This window comes from Lepisma saccharinum, chromosome 24 (genome assembly GCF_977018435.1).
Source record: "Lepisma saccharinum chromosome 24, izLepSacc3.1, whole genome shotgun sequence".
NCBI lineage: Eukaryota > Metazoa > Arthropoda > Insecta > Zygentoma > Lepismatidae > Lepisma > Lepisma saccharinum.
The window spans coordinates 52,798,823-52,811,314 of NC_139252.1; the positions used below are offsets into that span (position 1 = coordinate 52,798,823).

Genomic DNA, 12,492 nt, shown 5'->3' on the forward strand with positions numbered 1-12,492 from the left:
TCGTTTGGACCAATGTGTTCTTCAACGCAGTCTATTCCAATGGAAACTCCGCTGCAGGACCATTGCTGCAAGACAGGGGTATCACGTGGAGCACAACCGCTCGTGGCGTCAGGTTTTTCTTAGGGTCAGGTGGGTTCTAACTTTGTTACCATGGCCATGAAACGACCTTCTGTACTTGCAGCCTCTTGATGCCATTGTAAACGTGTATCTAATTAGGCAGCTAGAACGACAATGAACCGCTTCAAACTGCACGATTTGCACTATTGTTGCTGGCAGAATGCCAAGACCTGTCCATTTCAGTTATAGGGGAGACCAGTACATTGCTACAGGGCACAATATGACACGTTAATTATCTTCTTTATTCGTAATGAGAAAAAAGCATGTACTGGAAAAGGGTAAATCTCAAAATATCATTGTCCTGGTTACAAAAACAAAGTTTATGAGGATTTATAGCCATTTTCTATACTTTTGGAACACAAGGAATTACGAAAGAACAATTTTTACCCAGGAACAGGAAAAAAATTGTTACATTCAATAGTTCATAACAAAATAAATTTTAATTTTTTAAGACTTTTGTACTTGATACAGAGTCTGATGAAGACCTTGCTAGAAGGTTGAAACGTTACGTTTAGTTTATGTTTTTAATAAAATAAATTACTGCCTTGGTCAGCATATTTATATTTTTTCAAAGGGTAAACTGGCATGTGATTACTGAGGAGGAACTAGATTACGTTTGAGAACGATTTGAACGTACTCCTCGCAGATCCCTCTGGCGTCTCGCACAGACAGACATTTGTATGTCGTCTGCGTGGCGAGCTACCAAGCTATTAAACCTGAAGCCATACATTAGAAGAATTGAAAGAAAATATCAGGAGAGTAATTGAAGTAATTTCGGAAGAGGAACTGATACGTGTTAGTGAAAATTTCCTTAAAGAATGCCGTAAATGTATGGAAGCAGGAGGACATAATTTCCAACACTGTTATAACAAGGAGCGTCCTCATTTTAATTGTAACTGTCCATGTAATTGTACGAGCTTACTTCATTACATAGGTAGCGGTTCCACTTACACCGATGTCACATCCAGTTTACCGGCAGATGCGCTCTTGTTGAGTTGTGCTAGCTGCCGCTCTGCGGACAGCTAGATTAAGAAAGGCACTGTACTTTTATATTATAGGCATTCTATATGGATTATTTGTCGTACAGCCACACACTGTTTTACTTCATGTGAACTAAGTAGGAGTCAGACAGATGAATTCCTTAAATTAGGCACACACAGATGTATTACATAGAAATTTCAGTGAAAAATTCAGGACCAGGACTCGAACCTGGGTCTCTGGCATACCATGCCATTGCTCTACCACTGAGCTACCGAGCCACCCTGGCCTCGCTGATTTTTCGATTCCACGCAGGTAAAACAGCGACAGCGAAAAATCAGGTGAAGTCAGGCTGGCTCAGTAGCTCGGTCGTAGAGCAATGGCATGGTATGCCAGAGACCCAGGTTCGAGTCCTGGCCGAGCCTGAATATTTCACTGAAAAATAGGTACAGATGAATTTTTTAATAATATATTTGGAGGGATGGGGTTCAGTTCTTTTCTACTTTTTTCAAGTTTTTTTTGCAGAAAATTCAAAAGAAGTAAAAAAAAATTCAGAGAGTGATCTTGATGTAAATTCAAGTAACTATGTTACATAGCCTGTTAGTAGAAACAATAGCCTACTTGAGGAATAATTGACAAAACTATTATTTTTGCTAGTGTGCAATACATGTTAATTATTTTTTTTATTATAAACTATGGGGATTTCAACTATGCTTAGGACAATTGTAGATAATTAGCAGTGCTATATTTTTGTGTTCACTTCCACTTATTGAGGGCCTTCTTATAATTGCACCTGCATTCAGATGGAATGTCGACATTTTAGTTAGTATGAAAGAACTATAGTGGAACCACGAGCAAAACAACTTGCGCAGACCCGCGGCTCCTGTGCACCGTACCCCCGCGAGTAGGGGAGGGGGAGCGTGGACAATGCTTCCTTATGGCTCGAGGTGGAGGGAAGAAGGGAAAGCTGCGCGGGGACTTCTCGTCCCAAGGTTTTTTTCCTTGTGGTCGATCTATAGTGATCCATTCCAAAATAAAACAAACACCTTAAAAGAGTCTTGGAAATTATGCAAAATTTAAGGTTTCATTTTAATTTTCACCAGCATTATGTGAAAAAGTGGATTTTGTGATTATGTAACATGTTTTTTAATATCCTGATGTAATTTTTGACCATTTCGAAGCAGAACTCTTGGTAAATAGATTCATATAATTTGAGTGCAACACTCGCCCACTAATAATAATCAATATTATGAACTGATTGATACACTTTCAAGCATTGGTATCGGTATCAGTAGGAATCTTATGAGTTTCAGGATCGGTTCCAAGTGATATTGGCTTAGCCATGGTTGTACCTGCTTCGAAATAGGTAGAAACGTCTTGTTTACTTTTACCTCGTGTATGCTTACTTTGATAGTAAAATTGATGTGTCTCTTATTTTCAGGCACGGTAGTATCTGGTCTTCCAAACTTCACACTGCCAGCTTTCACATCTTCAGTAGGAAATGTCACATACTCATTTGTTGACATGTGCCAGGAGTTGGGCTCATCTATTTTCCTTGTACCTATTATCGCTGTTCTAGGAAATGTTGCCATAGCAAAGGCATTTGGTAAGTAGCGACCTTTTCCTTTATGAGAATGAGTTTTTCAAAAATAAATACATTAAACAAGGTGCAATGCACTATGCCGAACAATTCCATGAACCTCCCCCCCCCCCCTGTTTTGATTTGCTTTATTTTACCTTGTCACTTTTGGCTAATTGCGAAGATGGGAATGTGTGATGATATTGATGAATGAACACTTACAAACATTCATGCCCAGGCTGGGATTCGAACCCTCGACCCCTGGCATCGTAACGTGATGTGCTGACCACTCCACCCCCTTCCTGGAATTGTCATAGGTTATTTCAAGGTACAAAATAGCACAGAGCTTGTTATTTTTATTGTTAATAATGGAAATAAATTTACTTAGTATTCTAACTGATTGAAGTAAAAACTGCATTAGAGTGAATAATTGAGTTTAAAATAAAGAAACCAGTTTATTTAACCAAATAATAAGTGGTTTCACAGGTTTCAAAATTCAAAAAATTGTAGTGCATGTGAGAGGTCATACAACAAACTTTATGACCAAAATTTCTGCCTAAATTTTATATTTTTCTTGAGTGATGTATGTAATACTCCCTCTGTCCCATAATTATTGTCCGGTACACTTTTGTTTGTGGTTACAAAATACTTGTCCGATATTCAAGCTGTGACACTTGTGTATACAGAAGAAGAAAATGAAACACAGGAATTAGTCATACAACGTTATTACTCAAGGATCAGTACAAATTGGCCGATCAAGTATCCAAAAGAACATAAATAAAAAGTTACCATTTTGGCATACTGGACTATAATTATGGGACAGAGGGAGTAGTTAATAATAATAATAATAACTGCTGAACAACAATTATGTTGGATCCACCCATCTGGTGGATGGAGTAGCTGTCTCCCCAAGGATATAATAATAATTTGAAATATAATTGGTTTATTTAAATTAGTTTGTAATAGTTATTATAATACAATAATGATCATGGTGATGATCACAGTAATTAATATTGTTATTATTTCAATGCCCTGACCCTCCCGAAAAAATTTCTGACAGCACCCATGTAGGTGAACTCCACACATTCTCGGTCTCTCTAATATTGGAGGTGATGTGATGAGCACCATGCTCTGGCTGCCTTTACCCTCGAGTACCCATAGATTAGAGGGTGAGTGACCTCGAGAGCTATTTTATGTCGGGAGTTGTCAGAAAAATGATGTCGCTCGTCTGGATTCAAACCTGGGTCTATCGCATGGTAGTCACACACCCTATCGGCCATACCACAGTTGCACTCATGGATACAATCATAGGAAAGCAAGTTGCCTAAAGGTGCACTTTTATAATTATGTTGTAGAAATCTCAATTTGTGTCCAAAAATAATGCTGTAACTACGGCCACATATTTATAATGAATAAAAGGTAAAGATTTTGGGATCAAAAGCAGTATATAAAATGGCATTTTGGTGTTAAAATGGTGAATATAATCCTAAATTTAATTGAAAAACTACACTTATGACACAAAACAAACATTTCCTTTCTACTAGCACATATATGTAGTTATCAGAGTATTACGTTTATTCCTGTATAAAGGGGTTCATTTTTGCTTCTCAAATATTTACAGAGGAATTAATCACTGTTCTGTGATTTACATAACTCCCAGGATAATTCAGACATTTTTGTTTCCTTCAAAAACAAAGTGCGCAAGCCTCTAGTTATAACTTATTGAAAAGTTATATGCGATTAGTAGGGGCATGCATATTTAGTTTTTGACGAAAACACGAAATGTCAAAACACACATTCTAGTGTTAATTTTTCATGTTTTTGAAAGGTGTGAGATGCACGAAATTTAGGGTTTATTCACCGACACGACACCTTCTGAGGTCTGAATTATCCTGTGAGTTATGCAATTCATGGAAAATTGATTAATTCCGCTGTTAATATTGGAGAAGCAAAAATGGGCTCCTTTACACAGAAAGAAACTTAATACCTGATAACTACATAAATGTGCTATAAGAAGTGAAATGTTAATTTTCTGTAATAAGTGTAGTTTTTAAATCAAATTTAGTATTATATTGACAATTTTAAAAAACCAAAATGTATTTTTATATACCACTTTTCATCCTATTTTTCACCGGTATAACACCCAAGTTTTATTCTATTTACCACTTTTGAACCCGAAATTGACAGTTTTTGTATTGAAATTTTGCTTTTTTATTTACCAAAATTATGTGCCTCTAGCGATTAGTTAAGGTTACATGCCAACAAGAAATTTTCTTCTATTCTGCAACTTTATTAATAACATTATTTTAAATACGGAGAAACTAGTACTCACTTTCATCCGCAAAGCTGTGATGGTGGCAGTGGCCACTGAAATTAATCGAAAAAGAAGAAAAAACAGCTTCGCGGTTAAAAGTGAGTACTAGTTTCTCCATATTTATATACTACCGCGTCTCTCTTTTCCCAATTATGAACATTATTTTATTGTTTGTGTCATATTCACTGTAATTTGTACGCTATCTGAAATTTTGTTTATCCAAAATGGGCATAGGCCCATCATAATTCAATAAACAATTTTCTGTATCTGTAATCTTGTTCATTTCTAATCTATAAATACGTATATGTCTCCATAAGGGAGTGGGCATTCTCTTCGAACATTATAACAAGATGTAGTAATTAATGGTATTGATGTGCAAGATAGTTAGTCCTGACTATTTTTCCAGCCAGTGGAGACTCGGTGGATGCAACGCAGGAACTCCTGACCCTCGGCATGAGTAACATAATGGGCAGCATGGTGTCGTCTTTCCCAGTTACTGGGTCGTTTTCCAGGAGTGCTGTGAACCATGCAAGTGGAGTGAGAACACCCATGGGAGGACTTTTCACAGGTGAACTTTACAATAAGGATGAACTGATATGATTTTCTTTTTCAGATACTGATAAAGTACCCATACGGATAACTGATATTATATTTAAAAATTGTTCAAAATGTTGATTAATATTAGTTTGTAAGTATTCCACTCCACGTACAGTAAAATCTTGTTAATCCGGACTAATGGGGGGGATATGTTGACCGGTTTAACGAAAGTCCGGATTAACTGAAATAACCTAAAAGAACAGTAGAAAGTGCATTAAAACTCCGTTTATAGCAACAAAACATGTTTATTATGGTGTATTTAAAGGGCATAGGCCTAAATACACTATACAGTACAGTACAAAGTCTGCAGGAAACAGAATTTCATCAGTGGTTGACTGCCTTTTCTTTGGGAAGTTCTCTTGTTGAATTCTAGCCACATTTAAAACCTTGCATTCTGCTTTTTTTTTTATCAAGGTCCAGATTAATGAGGTTTTACTGTATATGCATCAATTTACCAATTTTATTGTTATTCGTATTCAAAAATTACAACGTAATATCAAAACACATGTTATGTAATCAATCACACAAAATCAAGTTTTTCACACATAGCTGCTGCAAAATGAAAATAAAAATACAACTTTTATTATAATTTCCAGGTTAATTAGATTACGTGAAAGTGTAGCATGGCGTTTTTGTAGACCCTATGAAATACTAAAAATGCCAGAAAAAATATCAATAAATAAATTTCAACTGATATTTTCAGATATCGTTATCAATACATCGTCTCCACCCTAATCTGAACAGTTCATTCATTCATCTCCTGAATTAATGACTCAATGCAAATGAATATTCCAGCTAAGAAAATTATTTTGAAAGGCAACATAACTAGGTGATGTTCAACATATTGCCTTAGAAAAAGAAACTGCATATTTAGACACATACTTAACAATAACCAGGATATATTACAAATTCAAATTTCTGAAAATAAGAATAAAATGAAAGAATTTTTGCTATTTATAGAGATATTGAAGCATTAAAACAATGGTAATTTGCAGATACACCAACCAATGTGCCCCTGATCTGGTGGTGTTTTGTGATGTGGAATTTTGACAACTTAATTCTAAAAACATTGTTCAATATTATTCCCTTCAATGTTCCTTTTAATGCATGGAGTACATAGAATGAATATTAGTGGAAGCAGAATTTTGTGCTGAAATAAGAGGATCTGTTGACTGTAGTGTGAGTACCTATGGTAATAAATCATATGTTCCATTATTTTTCCACATCTGAGCTGGTCTCAGGCTGTTTAAGTTTCATTATTCACCTCTTTGAGAGCAGACACATACGAGTTGTGGCTAGGAGAAAACCGGATTGATGTTGCTGTCGATAAACGGCAAGTGCTTCAAGGGTTAGCGGTGCTTGGGTGTATAACGTGATATCTTGCCTATCGGCTGTGTGATTGACCAAGGTGCGCGGCGCTCAGTTCTTCTGTAGTTTGTGGACGAAGTGAACCGTACATCTGTGCTCAGTCGGAAAAGAAATTAAGTGTGAAAGTGGAACAGCATATCAATCTGAAGTTTATCAAACTCGGAAAATCCGCCACAGAAACTTATGGTTTGTTGAAGGAAGTGTACGGAGATGTGTGTTTATCACGCACTCAAGTATTTGAGTGGTTTCAAAGGTTTAGAGAGGGACGAGAAGTGATTGCGAACGACAAGCATCCTGGACGGTCTTGCACGTCAAAAACGGAATCAAACATTGCAAATGTCGGTGAATTGATTCGAATTGTGTACCCGAAGGTCAAACTGTCAACCAACAATATTTCATTTCGATGCTGACGACCCTTCGTTGGAAAGTAAGAAGACGACGACCTGATTTGTGGAAAAGCAAGTAATGTATTCTTCATCAGGACAATGTTTCTGCCCACACGGCATTGTCAGTCAAGGCGTTATTGGCCAAGTATGGGATCCCAGTGTTAGAACATCCACCCTATTCACCGGATCTCGCTCCTTGCAACTTTTTTATTCCCGAAGGTCAATTCAGCACTGAAAGGAACCAGATTTGAGAATGTGTGAAAACAAAAGTGATGGAGGTCATGAACATGGTTTCAGAAAAGGATTTCCAGCAATGGAAGATTTGTATGGAGCGGTGTATTGATAGTGTGGGGGGTACTTTGAAGGGGGTAATGTTCATATTGTACAAAATAACCAATAAAAGATTTTGTAGCAACAGTCCGGTTTTTTCTAGCCACACCTCGTATTATATATTGACAGAGACCCAGAGATATGTCACAGCATAATTCTCAAGCGTTTATTGAGCATAACAGCCTATTGGAAAATAGTTAGTGTTATAATGCCAGAGGGTCCTTCGTTACATACCGTATTTACGCGTGTATAATGTGCATGCATATATAATGTGCATTCTGGTTTTTGATAGGGAAAAATGACAAACAATTATATCTCTTATATAATGCACAGTATAATTCAGGTGCAAGAAATGGCTTTGTTAGTTGTAGGAGGTGCATGTATGAATTCTGCCAGAACGGACGGCTTTAGTTGGTGTAGCAGAACATTACATTACAAAGTGAAAAATTGTGGGACATGACCTTTAGATTTTTATATGCAGTTTTGCTCATTTCGTCTTGACTTTTTCTAAAAAAAAAAAAAATTCAAAATATGTACTTTTTCCATGACGCACATTCAGGACCTTCAAATTAGCAGTTAGCAGCAAAAGCAGGCATTTACACACTCCAAATATGTCACATTATTTAGCCAGTAATGCATTTTAATTATTATTTTTTTTCCTTATCTTTTCTTTCATCCAAAGTACCATAAAAATTAGAATGTTCGTTCATCTTGTGATGAGTACATTTCAACCGCATTACATATTAGTGTCGCTAACTTGAATGGAATACTGTTGCCATATTCAGAAACTACAGGATTTAAGCTTTACAACAATATATAACATGATAGGGTTCCGTAAACACAAAAATTAAATCAGGTGTCAGAAAATCATGGAATGACCATGTACGGTTTCTTGTTGGCTGTTCGAATTATTCCATGCATAATATGCACTACAGTTTTTGGGGACAAAAATTTTGGAAAAAAATGTACATGATACAGGAGTAAATATGGTATATAATTTTTTTTTAGTTGTTGTTACTCCATTAACACTTCTGTCATTGCAGGGCAATGTTTGTGTAGGATGATTGGTGAATTGACAAAGTAGGTAAATGAATAAACATGACAAAACATCCACAAGGGTCCGGAGTTCAATACCTGATGGAGGCACGTAGTGGTTTGGCTCCCACTTTAAACTGTATGCCCTGCCAGCCTATCTGTGCATAAGGTGGATTTAAAACCATTGTAAACCATTTAGAAGCCATTGTAAACCAGAAAGAAACAACAGTAAAACAATAGACTAAGATTAAAAACACAAAAAAAGGATAACATAAAATTATACAAAAAATAAATAAGCCAAAACAGTACCAAGGTAACCAGATCAGTTTCACAAAAGCATTACTTATGTACATTTATTTCTATGTTGGTGATAAAAGAGGAATATGAACTGAACATATCTATTTGGTTTGAGATGATATTGAGCTGATTCGGTAGCCTATGGAGTAGTGAATGTTGCATGAGTGAATGCCTGTGAGTTGCAGTGTGGAAAGTTTCCTTGCTCCGTGTTTTATGTCTAGGCACTCTGAGTGAGAGTTCGTGGAGTGGGATGCTGCATCTTAAGTTTCCATTTATCATCTTGTATAGCAATTTCATATCTGCAATGTTTCTGGAGTATTAATGTGCAGATTGGCAAGCAGATCTCTCTTAGGCCGGTGTCTCAGGGCAGGCACTCTATATCGAACGATGGAGAGGGAAAAGCTGAGATCTTGGAGGTATGAGAATGGGGAGCCATGTTCCAGATTGGTGAAAGGGGGACATAAATGTTTTGAAGTAAATGGAAAGTGCTTTCGGGTTATTGATTTCGTTGAATCTGTAAAGTAGGTCTAGCATACGCATTGCCTTTTTTGTGATGGTTGATTGTGATTATCGAAATTTAGTTTTGGATCTACGAGGATACTTAGATCTCGGTGTTGTACTTATTTTGCTAGAGGGAGGTCGGCAAGTGTATAATTACCTTCAAGAATGTTTTGTTTCAATGAAATTGTTATGTAAGAGCATTTAGAAGGGTTTGTGGACAGTTTCCATCGCTTACACCATTCAGAGAATCTGTTAATGTCATTTTGGAGAAGTTGCATGTCTGATGGCTGTTTTATTTCTCTCCTAATCTTGCAATCATCAGCGAACATTAGAATTGTGCTTGAGATGGGGGAATTAAAGAGGTCTGCGAGATCATCCAGATATAATACAAATAACAGAGGGCCAAGAACGCTTCCTTGCTGCACACCAGATATAACAGGAAGCCAGTTAGAATGAGTTCCAGGAAGTATAACATGTTGTTGTCTATTTCTTAGATAGTCTTTCACTATTTTTAACGTGTTTCCAGTTATATTAAATCTGTTAGCTAATTTATGCAGTAAATAATGGTGATCCACTGAATCAAAAGCTTTGGACAGATCAAAGTACACAACATCCAACTGATTATGATTATTAATTGCGTTTATGGCATAGGATTGCATAGAAGACAGATTTGTAAGGCATGAAGAATTTGAAAGAAAGCCGTGCTGTGCTGGGGATGTGAATTTCAGAAGTCTATTTTTTAGAATCTTTTCACAGACAATAGCAAGTATGGAAAGGAGAGGAATTGGCCTGTAACATGTAGTATCGTTAGCATTGCCAGATTTAAAAATAGGAATGATATTTGCTTTCTTCCATTGAGTGGGAAAGCAGCCTGCAGAGAAGCACCTATTGTATATCATTGCAAGGGGAGTAGCTAGTGAGAGCTGTTTTTTGAAGGAAAATAGTGGGAATATTGTCAGGTCCAGATGCTCGGTGAGAAGAAAAGGAGGTAAGGAAGTGCAAGACTTCACCTGGTTCTGTAAAGACGGTAGAAAGAGAGTGAGAGCAGATAGATTTGATAGGCGGGTAATCTAAAACATCATTTGAAACAAAATTATTTTGAAATGTGTGATTGAATAGTTCAGCTCTATCATTACAAACAGCTGAAATGCCATTGTGTGTTGCTTCCAAAGGGATGCGTTTGGTTTGTCTCCGTGAATTTATCAATTTCTAGAATCTCTTCCAATTAGTAAGGAGTTAATTTGTGACTGTGTTTACATATTCTGTGTATTTCTGTTTCGTAAGGTCTTTACTATGCTTACGAAGTGCTTTGAAAGTGTTGTGTGTGTGGGGATTGGGGAAACTTTTCCACAGCTGCCATGCTCTCTTTTTGTTGTGTAACAGATGCTGCAACTCTCTATCAAACCAAGGGGGGGGGGAACTTTTTAATTGTTTTATGTGGCACATAGTCCTGAATTAGGGCATGAATCACATCCATAAACAGTTCAACAGCCTCGGTCACTGTCCCTTTGGAAAGCAGGTTCCAATTGAAAACGTCAATGGCTCGACATACGGTGTACCATGGCATTTCCACAGTTGCTAATTAACTTTCAATCTCACCACTTAGGTTCGAATACAGGTCTGTGTGTTATTTGTAAGCGTCTCTTCACCAGTTTCATCTAATCACTGATCTTTATCGTCACAATTAGCCAAACGATGTTAAATGCAAAGTTATCCCATTGTCTATTGCAGAAATTCGCAATTCATCCTTATCGTCACAATTAACTCCATTTTAATAACTCCTCATATTGTTATTGGATTGCAATGAAACTTCACACACGTATAATGCGATATGTTACTAATGCACACAATTCTTCATGTGCATGTAACTAAATAAACAATATGAATCGCAGAGAAAACAAAGAGCTGTTATTCAGTTCTTGCAAATAGAGGTTGTCACAGGTCATTGCCAAAATGGGATGGACAGTAATGCCCAACAACCCCCTTACAGTCCTGATGTAGCCCCATCGGACTTCCATTTGTTTGCCCCTCTCGAAACAACCTTTGCGTGGACAGCATTTCCACGACGTGGAAGACATTAAAATCGCTGTGAATGCACGAGTTAAAAATAACAACCTCAGACTTTTTTCCAGAGCGGATTAGGTTAAACAGTGGCAGAAATGTATCGAAAGCAACGGACAGTATTTTGAATAGCCTTAATAGGTACCCAGCACATGTTTTTCTATTTTCACACAAACGTTTTGAGCTTTCGTTGCAATCCAATAACAATATGAGAAGTTATTTAAGTGGAGGCATTAATTTCAGGATGGCCTTTGTAGATATGAAAATAGACTGGTGCTGTATAAGGATCACAATATTAACTGAAGATATAACATGTGTGCTTTAATTTTTGACCTTCCTACCATTCCATAAATTATGTGCCAGTTTTTTCTGCCATTTTCCTTACAAGTTAGTTCTTGCACTGCCTTAACCATCTGATTGCTGCTATAGTGAAATTGTGTTTTCTCCTCCTCATACAGGTATCCTGATTCTTCTGGCATTGAGCCTGCTGACACCGTACTTTTACTTTATACCGAAAGCATCGCTGTCGGCAGTCATCATTTGTGCTGTGATCTTCATGATTGAATATGAGGTGGTGAAACCCATGTGGAAGTCAAGCAGTAAGTATTGTGAAAATCTTCCTTTCCTTTTTTGTTTGTCTTTTTGCTTGAGTCCATAGTATGAGGGTCATTTCGTAAGTTTCCATGCTGTGCGTTTGCTATCTGTAGGGTGCTGATGCAATCACTAATTGTGTTCAGCTGTGCACCAGATTCCTATCCTAGAAGGTTTAGATTCATTGAATTGGTGTTTTAAGTCCACTTTATGCACAGTAAGGCTAATCGGGACCGGACCTACAGTTTAAAGTGGGATCCGAAACACTATGTGCCTCCACCGGGTATCGAACCCGGGACCCCTTGAATACAAGGCGACTACGCTACCACTGCGCCATC

At 37.2% G+C, this 12,492-nt stretch overlaps 1 protein-coding gene across 2 annotated transcripts in view; it reads left to right on the forward strand.

Annotated features, from left to right (window-relative positions):
- Positions 1-12,492, forward strand: part of LOC145978235 (sodium-independent sulfate anion transporter-like) — a 105,792-nt gene that overhangs the window by 62,650 nt on the left and 30,650 nt on the right. For both annotated transcript variants that reach the window (XM_083110713.1, XM_083110712.1), the window contains exons 6-8: positions 2,537-2,701; positions 5,395-5,556; positions 12,022-12,162. In XM_083110713.1, coding sequence (XP_082966839.1) covers positions 2,537-2,701; positions 5,395-5,556; positions 12,022-12,162 — 468 coding nt within the window. The remainder of the gene's footprint in view (positions 1-2,536; positions 2,702-5,394; positions 5,557-12,021; positions 12,163-12,492) is intronic.